Raw genomic sequence first — 17,686 nt, 5'->3', positions numbered from 1 at the left:
TAACCTTTCTTATTCCTTTAATATATAATTCAGACAACTTAAGGCAAACTTTTGGCAGCAACCTCCTTGTTTCATGCGTCTTCATTCATTCAATATTGATAATTTCTTTCCTCCGAGAACGAAAATGGCAGCCTATTTACAGAGCAATTTCTAACCATTCATTGCAGATTATTCAATATAACACATTTTCGTGACAGTCCTTTACAGCAAGATTCCCCAATCAGCTTCTTTACAGTCTAACAAATAACAAATTGCAAATTTCCGTGTCCCCCTTTATAAAGTTTTTTTTTCTCCAATATACCATAAACATCTGCAACAATTTTTTATGTGGAAAAGATTTAGATTTTGGGGAATATAACTAGTGACACAATTCTGGAACACAGTGAGATGAATCTCTCAGTGGCACAATCCAAAAGACAGAGACACTATCCTGAACACAATGACACAATCCCAAAGATAGTGACACTATCCTCCAAAGACAGCCACACTATCCTGAACCCAGTGACACAATCCCAAACAGTGACACTATCTTGAACACAGTGACACAATCCCAGACAGTGACACTATCCTGAACCCAGTAACACAACCCCAAATAAAGCGACACTATCCTGAACAAAATAACACTATCCTGAACACAGTGACACAATCCGAAAGACAGTGACACAATCAAAAAGACAGTGACACTATCCTCTATCCTGAACACAGTGAGACCATCCTGAACACAGCGACACAATCCTGAACACAGTGACACAATTCAAAAGACGGTGACACTATCCTGAACACAGTGACACTATCCTGAACACAGTGATATAATCTCAAAGACAGTGACACTATCCTAAACACAGTGACACAAACCCGAATACAGTCACTGTTTTTGTCTATCAAAAATGCTTGTTTTATGTTTTTCTTTTTCTTTTAACAAAATATAAGCAGTCTGAAAAATAAATTAATTTCCGTTTTTCATTTCTGTTTTTTGCAAGTATTTTACCGTTTCTGTTTTGATCGGCAGACTTGTGATGTTAGATTAGAACTCTTCAAAGAAAATTAACACAGTTGGAAGATTGTCTAAGAGACAAGGCTGTAAAGACCTGCCAATTCTTGCCTACAATGCACCTATGTAACATTATCAATACTAATAAAATTATATCATTTAATACTAGGAATTACCTCATTTTATAATATATCTTTTAAGCTGATAGGCAATAAAAATTGTTTTGTATGTTACAGGACATTGTGTTTTCCCACTGCTCGTGACAGTGTGTGTAAGAACACTTGCTAACCCTGTGTTTCTCACTGCCCCTAATGTAGAGAAACCCCATCTTAACCAAGTGGTTTGCCTTTGAGACCAGTGCAGACCGAGATCAGCCTGCACAACCATGCAGGCTGATCATGGTCTGCACTGTTCGCTTTTCAGTCAGTAAATTTTCAGTGAACACCCCTTTGAATAATGTGGTATGGCCCAAGTTGAATGATGGACCAGTCCATTTTAGAAATTTAGCAGGGGCAGGCATGCAGTATCATTTTATTCTTTTAATCTGATGGACAGACAGATTATAAACCTTAACTGCTAAAGTTTCAAATCATTATGAAAAATCTGAAACTGATCCGATCATTTCTCATAGAATCTAAATTGCTTATGGTTACTATAGTAACACTTTTAATTAATTTTTATTGTTTCAAGTAACAAGTCAGTCTGAGTGCTCAAGGTATTCACTTACCTTCATTAATACTGATTCGCTGAGTTTTTCTCGGTTAACAATTTTAATGGCTACACGTTTTCCAGTAACACAGTGCACGCCCAGCTTCACAAGTCCTGAAAAGAAGAAAATATTATACAATTAACGTCAAATCTTATCAATATGCTTAAAGACACAATGTAATTCTACTCCAGGCCCACTGTCTGCAAGTGTTGCAAAACCTGCACGCACTAAAAATTAAACAATACACAATTACTTTCTGAAGATAAATATCTAATAGCAAGTTATATATATTTATAACAGCAACATTTTTATGAAAAATATTCTGTTACAATACACCGAAGCTTTTTTTTTTAATACAACCAATGCCATAGTTAAATTTAACCGAAGTAACAATTCAGTTTATATCTGGCCACAGTGGTGTGTGTGTGCGTGCGTGCGTGCATGTGTGTTTGGATTTACAATATTTCAGTCATCTAAACGATGTATGTTGTTTAGACAAAACAAAACAATACTTCTTTGTATACAATATAAATAGAAGCACTGTTCTTTATATAACACCTTCAGCTTGAAACAAAAACACTGATATTTATTCTATAAGAATGAGAAGTAAAATAGTTTAGAAAATGTGAAGTAACATCACTTTATTAATTTTACAATATTTACATTCACCCTATTCTTTTCCATTGAAAATTATGACGTTCATTTCGTATGAACAGCAAAAGGAATGGCGCGAAAGTAACGTCATGGCTGCTTAGGTGATAACCGACCACTGTTTTGACGACGTTTGGTATAGTTCTTTATATGACATCGCAGTTGTTCTGTCTGGTGGACACAATGACTGGGCATCTGATTTTAATGTTAAATGCCACAAAATATGTGCAATTTATGATATTATCATGTTTACAAATGGAAAGAAAGTATAATGTAAATGTAAGAAATGAAACTATCTTTTTAGATTCATGTTTAATTTGCCAATCCTATTCTGTCGTTCATTTCGCATGAACACCGAAAAAATCATTTCATTTCTTAAATGTTATTTAAACCAAACACAAAATGAACAAAAGTATTAAATCTACTAAATACATGTTGTTGTTTTTTTCTATATATTAACCGTGTTTGTAGATAGTCAGCAGTTTCATTGACTTTTTGGCTTGCATTTTTTGCTGGAAAGGCGTATTAGAAACCAAGACGGATGGAAAAATTGTAGATATCTGTAACTATTACAATAATGTGAAGTGGTTATGCCATTATTGCTTCTAGATGTCATGTTTAATGCTACATAAACACCTGTTTTGTCATCTTTAATTAGCTTATCACAGCTGATGAGCCATAACAGAAGCCAAACTCCAGGGCATTCATCAACCTTTGGAACACTTTTTCTTCCTTTGTTGTTGTTTTTTATTTCTCTAGACTTTCCTATCTAAGTTTTGCCACCATTCTGTTGTTGATTTTAATGTTGCTTTTTTTGCTATAAATCTGTGACCTTTTCAAATGATATTTTCAACACCCAAAAAAATCATGGCACCTTTTACAATCCATTTATGTGATAAAATGGAAAAGAGGGGTTCTAGCAATTTTTTAAAATAAAAACATCTCTTGTAATCTCTTACACTTTAAGGAGATGCCAAATTGAAGCCTTTTACAGTTTGTCTCAACCACTTGTAGGAGACATCACACAGGAGCAAACACAGATGTCACATTGAAGCCCAACAGGCTGCCTGATACAATGTAATGGGATGCTACACTGAAGCTTCACAGGCTGTCTCACACACTGAAAGGAGATGCCACACTGAATACTAACAGTTAAAAGTTCATTATAGAAATTTAGCAGAGTAAGGGTTAGATATAATCTTCTCAAAAAGCATTTGTTTTTATCAGACTTCCAATTTTTGTTTTTGCGATCTGTTAGTTTCTCCCTATTTAATAAGCTGTCTGAGCAATTTTATTTTTATTCCTGCTAGTTGGGTAGGACTTCTTTTTCAAGCTATAATTATGTAGGTTAACAAAATTTTCAGATTAAGGTATCAGACAACTAAATCTAACAGAAACAATGGTGTGCTAAAAAGGATAAACACATTACATTATCTTGTTTAATCAAACAAGCATTATCATGTCAGGTTTTTCTGGAAGAGAAAACAGAGCAAGCATTGTTGTGCATGATAAACATCAGCAATTACTTTGTTGTGCCAGTGGCTGTTTTGTTTAGAACATTGATGAAACTTTCCTGAATAAGTTCTATTATATTGCGTTCTCTTTGAACGGTTCACGGTGCATTACTGCAATCATTTCTCATGATATTCTGGTACCCTGCTTTGGCATTGAAGTTTTTTTGCCTTTTATGGCAAACTATTTCATAAATCGTATTTACCAAATTACTGATATAAGAAGAAATCAGGATTTGCTACACGCTCCGCAGCAATAAGTCCCTTAGTGGTATATTGAATACATCAATGTCCCCTGGTGAAAAATCACATGACCAGCGATTGCATAGAAATTCAAATTTTATATATATTTTTTTGTGTTATCTGTACATATGTTATTTCTCTGGAGCATACAGTCAACATCAAATGAAACAATCTATTTATCAAATCAAATTTTTTATTTTAATATTTAAAAATATTTGTGGTTTATTGTTTCACTGCTAGGAGAGATCACTGTGTAGGTATAACTGATGTTTCATGCATTGCATGATCAGTAGCAATAGCATGGTCACAGCTGTCACAGTGGCAAATATGGGCTTCGAAACCAGGGACTGTGACATCCATCCCCACTCCTAAACTTAATTCAGCAAAACTTAGATAAGAGTCCAAGTTATGAGTCCTGTGTGGATGCCGTGCACCTGGCACACAAAAGAACCAGGCAAGCTTCTTGAATTGGAGCCTCCTGTATCTTGCACTCGCCATCTCAAACTTACTGACATTCGTCTGGAGGAGCTAGTAGTGACTTATGAATAAGCTTAACAAGAGCTGTTCGTAAGTCAGCCAATGTTCGACTATTCGAATTATTGTTTGTTTGTTTGTTTTTTTGGTTTAACGCAGTTTTTCAACAGTTTCAGTCATGTAACGGCGGGCAGTTAACCTAACCGGTGTTCCTATATTCTGTACCAGTACAAACCTGTTCTCCGCAAGTAACTGCCAACTTCCCCACATGAATCAGAGGTGGAGGACTAATGATCGAATTATTGTCCCAGAAGCAGGAATATGTTAAAATTTCTATAGAGTTTCAATCCAGTACTTGCATTAGTTTGGACTTGATCTTTCAACTAGATTTATAACCCTGCAATCACATGTGAAGTTTATGTTCAATATCTGCATTAGTTTTCGAGAGTAACTTGCATGCAAAACTTTAACCAGGATTTTCTAAATCCAAAACGGGGCATTAACTGCCAAAAATACATGTCAGAGTAATGGGACTTGACCATGTGAGGTTGGAAATCGACCTAGAAAAAGAAAAAATAAGTTTCAAAGCTGTATGCCTTAAATAATAGCCATATGTACTTGCATGCAAAACTTTAACCAATGTGTGACACTGATGCCGACACCGACGCCAGGGTGAGTAGAATAGCTAGACTATTCTTCAAATAGTCAAGCTAAGAACACAAGCACATGGCACTTTAGGGTATGTCACATTAAAACTAGAAGATTTAATAACCTCAATATCAAATTTCTATGTTCATCATGACAGTAATTTACTGCTGTCACATGTTGACAAGGAAAAAAAATCTCATCTTCATGTCACTGCAGGGCACCAGTTATTGCCATGACAGGAAAACCATTTAACTTTCAGATTATTGAAGAAATTTCAACTGGGTTTTTTGTTTAAACTGAGATATAAGGAGCAAACTGAAGCTATTATAGAGGTTTGTATTATTTTTTCTCAGAAAATAGATAAGCAACGTCCTTTTCTTGCAAAGAGATTTTCTTCATTTTGTTTGTGATCATTTAAATTGCCAAGTCCAAAAAAAGGGGGATAACTCAAGAAATATTAATTAAACATAACAGTCCCGGCCAACAATAGGGGTATTTCTTCTTCATGTTGATGATATAAATCAGGTTTCATTTGAACTGGATGGAATCTGTAGGAAGTATCAGTACACAAGAAAATGCAATGTCCCGATTAATGGAAGGATAAAAAGACAATTCAAACACTGAACATGCCTCCCAGACTTTTCATACATGAAAAGTCTAAACCATGTCCAAGATATAACTCAAGATGAACAATGCCAAACTATATCCCTCCAACTTCGGCAGGGGATAACTGATGCTAATTTATGAAAAATTTTCCTACCCATTAAAAAGTTAAAGAATGGACACAACTGACAGACAGACAATTGGATGGAGCAATGGACTGACATGCATGACTCCAATACAGCCTTGATATACTTTGTATCTGGGTAGTTTAATAGTGAACAGCTATACAGGCTTCATGTTGCAAGAACAGCTTAAAAACTATTGATTCTAAATGAGAATATAGTTCAACATCTCTTGCATATAAATTCAATTCTGTCTGTGAACTGTAACCAAATCCAAGTCATTAGGATGACACGAGATAATAATTCAGTAAACCTACACGTAGATCAATTACTCCACACTGTTCAGTACTCGTTAGGGACTAATATTCTTTTTCTTATGCATTATTGCAATCATATTCTGGGCCATGATTGATTTAAGACTGAACTTTCTACCATAGCAATTACGCCTCAATAAGACCTCAAGATCCGAAGTGTCTCCATGATCAATCTAGTTGCGCTTTCTACGTCCTGATTTATTAGTACCAAGAAGAGAATGTAAGAACATTCATAATTCACTGTTCGCTATTTCGAGGTCATGATATATTACACAAGGAAGTTGCTGAAGAACAAAATCATCAATGATGCAACAGTCATTATGTTGTCACAGGTCTTCCTTCTTTTTAAGAATGATCATGATGTGGCTGACAATTATCATTTTTTTATGATGCAGTTTCTCTCAATGAGTTACTGAATGACTTGTAATATATATAAGTGACCTAGTGATACTATGGGTCACTTTGAAGTGAATCCAACTACTGTACCACCTAGGCATTCCCTTGACCAGGTACACCACATATGTCAATCTCATGGGGCAGGCAATGCAGCAACCAGTAACTGAGCTGCACCATGCGAAAACCAACATAGTGCGTTTGCAACCAGCATGGATCCAGACCAGCTAGTTTCTCCAATTGCAATAGGCTTTGAAAGCGTGCAGCATGGCTCCTGACCAGACTGCGCGTATGCAACGGCTGGTCTGGATCCATGCTGGTCGCAAACGTGCTACGTTGGTTTTCTCACTCTGCGGCTCATTTACTTTTGTTTGTTCCAACAGCACCAAAAGTGCTGGAAATTTTCAGTGAATTATAAGCAATAAAGGTAAAAATCAATTAAAAGAAAGGTCATGCTATCTTATCGTTAGAAAATTTTAACCAACAAGACTATTGCCCAGCAACCAAAGTCCCCACATGGAAGGTTGTTGCAATAGGAACCACATTTCATGTATTGAACCTACATATTCTCAAAATAACCTGCCATCTGTAGGTCCAGTTTTGTTAAAAAATGATAACATCAGATCTATTTTTGTGGCTGATTTGATCAAATCCAAATATATATGATATAAAATAATAAATTAATGTTTCTATGTTAGTGTTAAAGTTACAGGCAGTCCAAAACTACAGTCAATTTGAAATTCACTATAAAGTATTTCAGGATTTATACCTTGTTTTTGACTAAATTTCACTTTAAAATACAACATAATTATTTCGTTATGAAGTACAACTTAAGCAACTAGTGTCTGAGTCATACACCTTTTTTAATTGAAAAAAAAAGTTGCTTTGACTAGAATTTTGCCTAAACCCTCCATCATTATTTCTGGTGTTTATATCAGTATATCATAATAGACTATGAAACACAAGACTAACTTTCTAGAATTCAATGTCTACAAATGGAGAACATGTTGTTTTCCCCTCCCTGGAGATACTGGCTCCATATTGCTTTGTTAGATTACTAAATATCCCGGCTGGACCTGCATCTAGACAATTTGATACTATGACCTTTTCCTCACAGCTATCCTCAAGTGCAATAAACACTGTAACCATTTTGATCTGCCTCAACATGTAGAAGTGTTTCTGCAGTGTCAAGCTGGCTGGTGTCCTTGGTAAGAATGTAATAAGATTAAGGCTTTTAACTTTTCGCCTTCAGCTACAGCTTTAGACAACTCAATTTACCAGGAAGTAAGACTTTATATGAGAATAGAAGCTTTATTAAAGCGAGTTTTTCTAAAAATTTTGTTACGAACCTACCTGAATTTTCTATTGCAGGATAGTTGTAACAAATTTTTAGAACTTTTTTCATTTAAGAAAACTGAAATAATTTTTTTTATCAAACTAAATTAATGCATACCTCAAGATGAAGAGCTAAAAATACAAAAGGGCCAAATGGGCCTTAGCTGCTCATATGAGGGGCGACCCTGACCTTGCGACCTTTTGATGTACATCCATTTAATAAGACAATATTCACATTGTTTAATAGGAACCAGAGTACAGAAGATTTCATCCAGTTATGTTATATACCAACAATAGTGTTTGGGCATTAATCCTTATTATGCTGGACACGATTAAGTCTCCCTATTACGACCAGTGCAGATCAAGATCAGCCTGCACATCCATGCAGTCTGATCAAGATCTGCACTGTTCACCATTCAGTCAGTAGTTAATCGTACTATCCAATCTGAAAGATGGATGTTAGTTCATTATAGAAATTTAGCAGGGTAAGAGTTAATTATCAGAGTTTTCACTGAACATTCTCTTATTTACAACTCCAATGATTCCATCATGACTTTTCTCACCCTAACTGATAATTGAGCATTCACTGACACACAAACCAACTATATTTCTGCAACAGACCTATAGAAACAGTTCATCCAATTATCATGATACACAAAGTTAATGCTAATGAAAGAATAATGAGTCAGAACTGTGTGTTTTTCTAATTAGCAGGAAAACTAGGTATGGGAAAATAATGCCTATTTTTTTTTTTTGTGATGCAAACATTATGTTTTGTTCAAAGCAAACTTAAAAGCACCCTACCCTTTCATAGTGACAAACGGCCAATTTATGAATAGCCAACTGATCTATTAGGTCTAAATCAACAATCATTTTATGTAATGTAAAGAACAGAGCGGTCACAATCTTGAAGTAATCCACTTGTTGCCATTATCATAACTTTGCTCGAACTTTATGAGCTCTAGGGACAAACAAACACAGCTCCAGAAACAGAGACCGCCCTAGGGACACACAGACACAGCTCCAGAAACAGACAGAGACCGCCCTAGGGACGCACAGACACAGCTCCAGAAACAGACAGAGACCGCCCTAGGGACACACAGACACAACTCCAGGAACAGACAGAAACTGCCCTAGGGATGCACAGACACAGTCCCAGAAACAGACAGAAACCGCCCTAGGGATGCACAGACACAACTCCAGAAACAGACAGAGACCGCTCTAGGGACAGACAGATCTAGGGACAGATGGACAGACAGCTCAAGATAGACAGAGACAGCTCTAGTGACAAACAGACAGGGAGCTCTGGGGACTGACAGAAACAGACAGAGATCTAGGGACAGACGGACAGGAAGGACAGACAGACAGCTCTAGGGCATAAATCTCAACATGTGGAGAGACATAAAAAGTTTTTCACTTCAATTAAGGCATAAAATGGTCTGACAGAGCGCCAAAAGACCCTAGCAATTAACACAAACCTGAATAAATCCTGTCAAATTACTTCTGGCTAAGACATCTCCTTTCAATAAAACATACTTACTCATTCAGACCTTATTGACAACAAGGCAAAATAACTTGATTCTGATGATCATTTATTGATTCTGTCCTTATCAAATAATAATTGAACAGAGCAATTTATTTGCAGAAGTTTCCGGTTTTTTGTGATACTGAGAAAAACTATGAGGAGTTGCTATGGTAAGTCGGACATCCAAGTGTGGAACAAAACACAAATTGTGACAAACTCTTGATTGAAGTATACTGGGGATATGATTTCTATAAAATTATCAATTATATTCAGACTAAGTCACAGTGCTAATGCATCCAGAGAAAAAACTTACAGAAGAAAATGTTTACTCTGCTAACCTCCCAAGTATGAAAAAGATATGCCGAAAGACAGGAGATTTGAAATAAGAGAGCCAAACTGTCACAATATACCCTCATGGCAGCACATTAGTTTTGACTTTAAAAATACTCTACTTGAGTCTACCAGCAGTCAATTTCCTCAATTTTAACTATTCATTCAAGGGCTAAAACTCCAGAATGACAAAGACTATCTGGCTGATTACTGAACTTGACCAATACAATATAGGGCAAAGAAATTCTACGAAATTGAGTTTATATCAGACTGAGTACAAAAAAAAATCATAAAAAATACAATTTTGAGAAATATCAGGGGAGAATAATGCAAATGTATTACATATGTTTAGCACTCACTTCACTGTATGGCATTTTCAGCCTGTCATATAATCTAAGTTTCTGTAATTCAAATTTTGAGGCAAATTGGCACAAATTGCAAACAGCGAGACTTTTCTAGTTCTAGCTGCAAATGACTGACCTAAAGCTATGTATATTTCTACAGCGCGAGACCAGACGTAAATAATTGTGGTGAAATAAGTGTGTCATAATCATTTTCTTTTTTCGCAAATTTGAGCTGATTTTAGATGGGTGATGACTGTTTTCTGTTTTGTCTGACTTCGATACCTAGGGTAAAATGTTAGACATAAGCGTCACAAAGAAGCTAGGGAAATGTCTGACTTTCGATACCTCGGGTAAAATTTTAGACATGAGCGTCTCCAAGAAGCTAGGGAAATGGATTCAAGCATTTGCTTCTTTTACTTAAGAAATAATTTATAGCAAAAGAGTGTTTTAACACTATTTATGCACGATGGGTGGTTATATGTCCAGTTTAATCATGAGGGCTGTGCCCTCATGAAATTATTTGTATGACGTATTACTGCCAGAGTAACATTCATTTGTAGGGATTCTTGGTTCAATAAAAATCATAAATAACTAACTGAATATAAATGTCTTTAAAATACATCTACCCCTTCCCTTTTGTTCAGAAAATATAACAGGGCCATTGCAAAACTGACCCCTGCCACTTTTGACCATAAGCATTTTGATTATGTTTCGTTAACATTGGATTAGGACTGCAAACCATTAAAGGGACACTGTCCATCTTTGCAATTTTTAGTAATTCAAGGGCAACTAGAAAATGCTTTTGTAAAAAAGCGCATGTCTCCCCCAATGCAAAGTCCTATAGGCAAGAAGTCAATAGGGGTCAGGAGCGAAAGTCAAAGAGACACTGATGGTTGGCTGCAATAGGGATCATCTACTTGGCATGTCCAGTCATCCCGCTAAATTTCAACACTCTTGGCCTAGTGGTTCTCAAGTCACTGTTCAGGCTCCTGTGACCTTGACCTTTGATCAAGTGACCTCAAAATAAATAGGGGTCATCTACTCTGCATATCCAATCATCCTATTAAGTTTCAACATTGTAGGTCAAGTGGTTCTCAAGTTATTTCCAAAAAAGGATTTTACATGAACAGGCCACTGTGACCTTGACCTTTAATTGACTGACTCCAAAATCAATAGGGGTCATCTACTCTGCATGTTCAATCATCCTATGAAGTTTCAACACTCTGGGTCAAGTGGTTCTCAAGTTACTGATCGGAACTGGTCATCAATGTTGTGGCCCCTGTGACCTTGACCTTTAACGGAGTGACCCCAAAAACAATAGGGGTCATTTACTCTGTATGAACAATCATCCTATGAAGTTTCAACATTCTGGGTCGAGAGGTTCTCAAGTTATTGATTGGAAATGGTCATCTACTCTTCATGACCAATCATCCTATGAAGTTTCAACACTCTGGTTCAAGTGGTTCTCTAGTTATTGATCGGAAATGGTTTTCAATGTTCAGGCCCATGTGACCTTGACCTTTGACGGAGTGACCCCAAAATCAATAGGGGTCATCTACTCTTCATGACCAATCATCCTATGAAGTTTCAACATTCTAGGTCAAGTGGTTCTCTAGTTATTGATCGGAAATGGTTTTCAATGTTCAAGCCCCTGTGAGCGGGGCCTCTTTTAACCCCAGGGGCATAATTTAAAAAATTTTGGTAGAGGACTACTAGACAATGCATCATACCAAATATCAAATGCCTAGGTCGTATGGTTTCAGACAAGAAATTTTTTAAAGCTTTTTCCTATATAAGTCTATATAAAACTTGGGACCCCAGGGCAGGGCCTCTTTTCACCCCTGGGGTACAATTTAAACAATTTTGGTTGAGGACCATTAGACAATGCTACATTACAAATATCAAAGGTCTAAGTGTTGTGGTTTCAGACAAGAAGATTTTTTAAACTTTTTTTCCTATATAAGTCCATGTAAAACTTGGGACCCCCGGGGCGGGGCTATATTTGGTCCTAGGGGGATAATTTGAATCATCTTGGTAGAGGACCACTAGATGATGCTACATACCAAACATCAAAGCCCTAGGCCATGTGGTTTTGTACAAGAAGATTTTCAAAGTTTTTCCTATATAAGTCTATATAAACCATGTGACCCCGGGGCAGGGCCATATTTGACCCTAGGAGGATAATTTGAACAATTTTGGTAGAGGACCACTAGATGATGCTACACACCTGATATTAAAGCCCTAGGCCCTGTGGACGAGAAGATTTTTAAAGTTTTTCCTTTTGGTTGCCATGGCAACCAGAGTTCTGCATGGAATTAAATTCTTTGAACAATTTTGAAAGGGGACACCCAAGGATCATTCCTGTGAAGTTTGGTGTAATTCTGCCAAGTGGTTTTCAAAAGGATTTTTTTTAGAAAGTGTTGACAGACAGACGACGGACAACACACGACGCACGACACACGACGGACAACGGACATTGAGCAGTCACAATAGCTCACCATGAGCCTTTGGCTCAGGTGAGCTAAAAATGTAGAAATACCAGTATATTATTATCAGTCTAGTGGCTAGTCTAGATTCTAGTGACCTAACATTGAGCATGTAAGTGAACCAACAAAGTACCAAGTATCAAACTGCAAGCATGTTATACACAATGCTAAGAAAAGTTTGAAATAATATCTGCTCAATTAAATAATCAACTGTGACATTGATCATAAACTGTGAAGCTTGCACATTAATGATTCAATATGACAAAATTGTTTTCCAATCAACAATCAATAAAAGATGAGAAATGCTGTAGTTTAAAGAAAGAAACAGCCATTAGAAAAGTTTTTGTTTCTTTTCTGGGAATAATGTCTTTTTTCAACAATATTTATGCTTGACTCAAATGACTTCAGGTCAGTTTCAACATTGTAGGTCAAGTGGTTCTCAAGTTATTTCCAAAAAAGGATTTTACATGAACAGGCCACTGTGACCTTGACCTTTAATTGACTGACTCCAAAATCAATAGGGGTCATCTACTCTGCATGTTCAATCATCCTATGAAGTTTCAACACTCTGGGTCAAGTGGTTCTCAAGTTACTGATCGGAACTGGTCATCAATGTTGTGGCCCCTGTGACCTTGACCTTTAACGGAGTGACCCCAAAAACAATAGGGGTCATTTACTCTGTATGAACAATCATCCTATGAAGTTTCAACATTCTGGGTCGAGAGGTTCTCAAGTTATTGATTGGAAATGGTTTTCCATGTTCAGGCCCATGTGGCCTTGACCTTTAACAGAGTGACCCCAAAATGGTTAGGGGTCATCTACTCTGCATGACCAATCATCCTATGAAGTTTCATCATTCTGGGTCAAGTGGTTCTCAAGTTACTGACCGGAAATGGTTTTCAATGTTCAGGCCCCTGTGGCCTTGACCTTTCACAGAGTGACCCCAAAATCGTTAGGGGTCATCTACTCTGCATAACCAATCATCCTATTAAGTTTCAACATTCTGGGTCAAGTGGTTCTCAAGTTACTGACCGGAAATGGTTTTCAATGTTCAGGCCCCTGTGACCTTGACCTTTAAGGGAGTGACCCCAAAATCGATAGGGGTCATCTACTTTGCATGTACAATCATCCTATGAAGTTTCAACATTCTGGGTGAAGTGGTTCTCCAGTTATTGATCAGAAATGGTTTTCCATGTTCAGGCCCCTGTGACCTTGACCTTTGATGGAGTGACCCCAAAATCAATAGGGGTCATCTACTCTTTATGATCAATCATCCTATGAAGTTTCAACATTCTGGGTCAAGTGGTTCTCCAGTTATTGATCGGAAATGGTTTTCAATGTTCAGGCCCCTGTGACCTTGACCTTTGACAGAGTGACCCCAAAATCAATAGGGGTCATCTACTCTTCATGACCAATCATCCTATGAAGTTTCAACACTCTGGTTCAAGTGGTTCTCTAGTTATTGATCGGAAATGGTTTTCAATGTTCAGGCCCATGTGACCTTGACCTTTGACGGAGTGACCCCAAAATCAATAGGGGTCATCTACTCTTCATGACCAATCATCCTATGAAGTTTCAACATTCTAGGTCAAGTGGTTCTCTAGTTATTGATCGGAAATGGTTTTCAATGTTCAAGCCCCTGTGACCTTGACCTTTGACGGAGTGACCCCAAAAACAATAAGGGTCGTCTACTCCAGCAGCCCTACAATCCTATAAAGTTTGAAGGTTCTAGGTCAAATGGTTCTCCAGTTATTACTCGGAAATGAAGTGTGACGTACGGACGGACGGACGGAAGGACGGACGGACGGACAGGGCAAAAACAATATGTCTCCTGGGGGAGACATAATAACTCAGGAGCCACTGGGACAATCCAGCCAGTTAACAAACTTGGTTGAAATATTGTAAATTGCAAATATTGTAACCATGTCTGTTGAATGTAAGAGACCTGCTGAAGCTGGAGAGAGACACTGTATATGTTTGCAACCTGAGTAATGCAAGGACCATAACTCCAGAGTGACTTGAATGATCTGGCTGGTTACTGAACAAAGCCCACAACCAACTGGTGAACACTGGATACGACCTGCTCGGGAAAATTATATTGCAAAATCCTGGCTGTTCAGTCAGTAAATGTTCATTTAACACCCCTTTGAATAATAATTGGTACTGTCGAAATTGAAATAATGGACCAGTCCATTTTAGAAACTTAGGGTAAAGGTAAACACTGAATACAGTAAAACATGACTCACTGACGGTCACAATGGGATGAGCATTATATAAATGCAGTTGAGATATCCAGGATTCGAGTTAGACTAGCTCCTAGACTATGATATATCTTTTTTACATTTTTATGATTGAATGTAATGAACTGAGCCAGTCTATATTCTATGTCCAATATCATAATGATAATTTCAACATCATTCCTCTGTGAAAATCTCTAAAATAGACTGGCTTTTGTCCCTATGAAATTAAATTGATCAAAAAAAGGAACAAGAGGGTCATGATGACCCTGGATCGCTCACCTGAGTAATATGAGCTACATGTTTCAAATGTCAAAATGATGATAAAATATTAAGAAAGTCAGTAGGTCACATTCGTGGTCAATGAAATTCAGTTTTACAATTTGTGTACAAAACTGTGTATGTCATCAAAATTTCAAGGCTGCATCTTAAAAAACAAGAAAGTAGGTCAGTAGGTCAAGGTCACAGTCAAGTGACATCATATTACTTGGGGTCATCAGGTAATTATAATTAAACAGTCTTGGAAATAGGATCAGATGATTTTTAAGTATTTTTTCCAATATAACTCACATTATGAGTAACTAAGTGACCGCAGAGCGGGGCCTCTTTTAACCCCAGGGGCATAATTTAAAAAATTTTGGTAGAGGACTACTAGACAATGCATCATACCAAATATCAAATGCCTAGGTCGTATGGTTTCAGACAAGAAATTTTTTAAAGCTTTTTCCTATATAAGTCTATATAAAACTTGGGACCCCAGGGCAGGGCCTCTTTTCACCCCTGGGGTACAATTTAAACAATTTTGGTTGAGGACCATAAGACAATGCTACATTACAAATATCAAAGGTCTAAGTGTTGTGGTTTCAGACAAGAAGATTTTTAAACTTTTTTTCCTATATAAGTCCATGTAAAACTTGGGACCCCCCGGGGCGGGGCTATATTTGGTCCTAGGGGGATAATTTGAATCATCTTGGTAGAGGACCACTAGATGATGCTACATACCAAACATCAAAGCCCTAGGCCATGTGGTTTTGTACAAGAAGATTTTCAAAGTTTTTCCTATATAAGTCTATATAAACCATGTGACCCCCGGGGCAGGGCCATATTTGACCCTAGGAGGATAATTTGAACAATTTTGGTAGAGGACCACTAGATGATGCTACACACCTGATATTAAAGCCCTAGGCCCTGTGGACGAGAAGATTTTTAAAGTTTTTCCTTTTGGTTGCCATGGCAACCAGAGTTCTGCATGGAATTAAATTCTTTGAACAATTTTGAAAGGGGACACCCAAGGATCATTCCTGTGAAGTTTGGTGTAATTCTGCCAAGTGGTTTTCAAAAGGATTTTTTTTAGAAAGTGTTGACAGACAGACGACGGACAACACACGACGCACGACACACGACGGACGACGGACATTGAGCAGTCACAATAGCTCACCATGAGCCTTTGGCTCAGGTGAGCTAAAAATGTAGAAATACCAGTATATTATTATCAGTCTAGTGGCTAGTCTAGATTCTAGTGACCTAACATTGAGCATGTAAGTGAACCAACAAAGTACCAAGTATCAAACTGCAAGCATGTTATACACAATGCTAAGAAAAGTTTGAAATAATATCTGCTCAATTAAATAATCAACTGTGACATTGATCATAAACTGTGAAGCTTGCACATTAATGATTCAATATGACAAAATTGTTTTCCAATCAACAATCGATAAAAGATGAGAAATGCTGTAGTTTAAAGAAAGAAACAGCCATTAGAAAAGTTTTTGTTTCTTTTCTGGGAATAATGTCTTTTTTCAACAATATTTATGCTTGACTCAAATGACTTCAGGTCAGTTTTGCAGGAGTCTTTAGAAGTGAATCATAGGTGGAGGGCTAATCATAGTTTTATGCTCAGCCTTGAAACTCGTAGTCTTGTGCCTGGCCTTGAAGGTCATAGTCTTGTGCATGGCCTTGAAGGTCATAGCATTGTGCATGGCCTTGAAACTCGTAGTCTTGTGCCTGGCCTTGAAGGTCATAGTATTGTTCCTGGCCTTTAAGGTCATAATCTTGTGATCAGCCTTGAAAGTCATAGTTTTGTGTTTGGCCTTGAAACCTAAAGTCTTTCACTTGGCCTTAAAACTCATATTCTTGTATCTGGCCTTGATACCTGGAGTCTTCTGCTTAGCCTTGAAAGTCATAGTCTTGTGCTTGGCCCTGAAAGTCATAGTCTTGCGCTTGGCCTTGAAAGTCATAGTCTTGTGCTTGGCCCTGAAAGTCATAGTCTTGCGCTCGGCCTTGAAAGCCATAGTCTTGTGCTCGGCCCTGAAAGTCATAGTCCTGCGCTCGGCCTTGAAAGTCATAGTCTTGCGCTTGGCCTTGAAAGTCATAGTCTTGTGCTTGGCCCTGAAAGTCATAGTCTTGCGCTCGGCCTTGAAAGTCATAGTCTTGTGCTTGGCCCTGAAAGTCATAGTCTTGTGCTCGGCCTTGAAAGTCATAGTCTTGTGCTTGGCCTTGAAAGTCATAGTCTTGTGCTTGGCCTTGAAAGTCAAAGTCATGTGCTCAGCCTTGAAACTCAGTTTTATGCTTGGCCTTGAAATCATAGTATTGTGCTTGGCCCTGAAAGTCACAGTCTTGCGCTCGGCCTTGAAAGTCATAGTATTGTGCTTGGCCCTGAAAGTCATAGTTTTGCGCTTGGCCTTGAAAGTCATAGTCATGTGCTCAGCCTTGAAACTCAGTTTTGTGCTTGGCCTTGAAATCATAGTATTGTGCTTGCCTTGAAACTCTA

General features: G+C 37.6%; 1 protein-coding gene across 3 annotated transcripts in view; it reads right to left on the bottom strand.

Annotated features, from left to right (window-relative positions):
- LOC123536594 (serine/threonine-protein kinase BRSK2-like) overlaps positions 1–17,686 on the bottom strand; it is a 113,075-nt gene that overhangs the window by 73,334 nt on the left and 22,055 nt on the right. For all 3 annotated transcript variants that reach the window (XR_008368164.1, XM_045319917.2, XM_045319918.2), the window contains exon 2: positions 1,719–1,813. Coding sequence is in view for 2 of the 3 variants with exons in the window: in XM_045319917.2 (XP_045175852.1) it covers positions 1,719–1,813 (95 nt within the window). In the remaining variant the exon portion in view is untranslated. The remainder of the gene's footprint in view (positions 1–1,718; positions 1,814–17,686) is intronic.

The sequence above is a fragment of the Mercenaria mercenaria genome, chromosome 17 (assembly GCF_021730395.1).
Source record: "Mercenaria mercenaria strain notata chromosome 17, MADL_Memer_1, whole genome shotgun sequence".
Classification (NCBI taxonomy): domain Eukaryota; kingdom Metazoa; phylum Mollusca; class Bivalvia; order Venerida; family Veneridae; genus Mercenaria; species Mercenaria mercenaria.
Note: the sequence above shows the minus strand (reverse complement) of the source record. Positions and strands in the feature narration are given on the sequence as shown.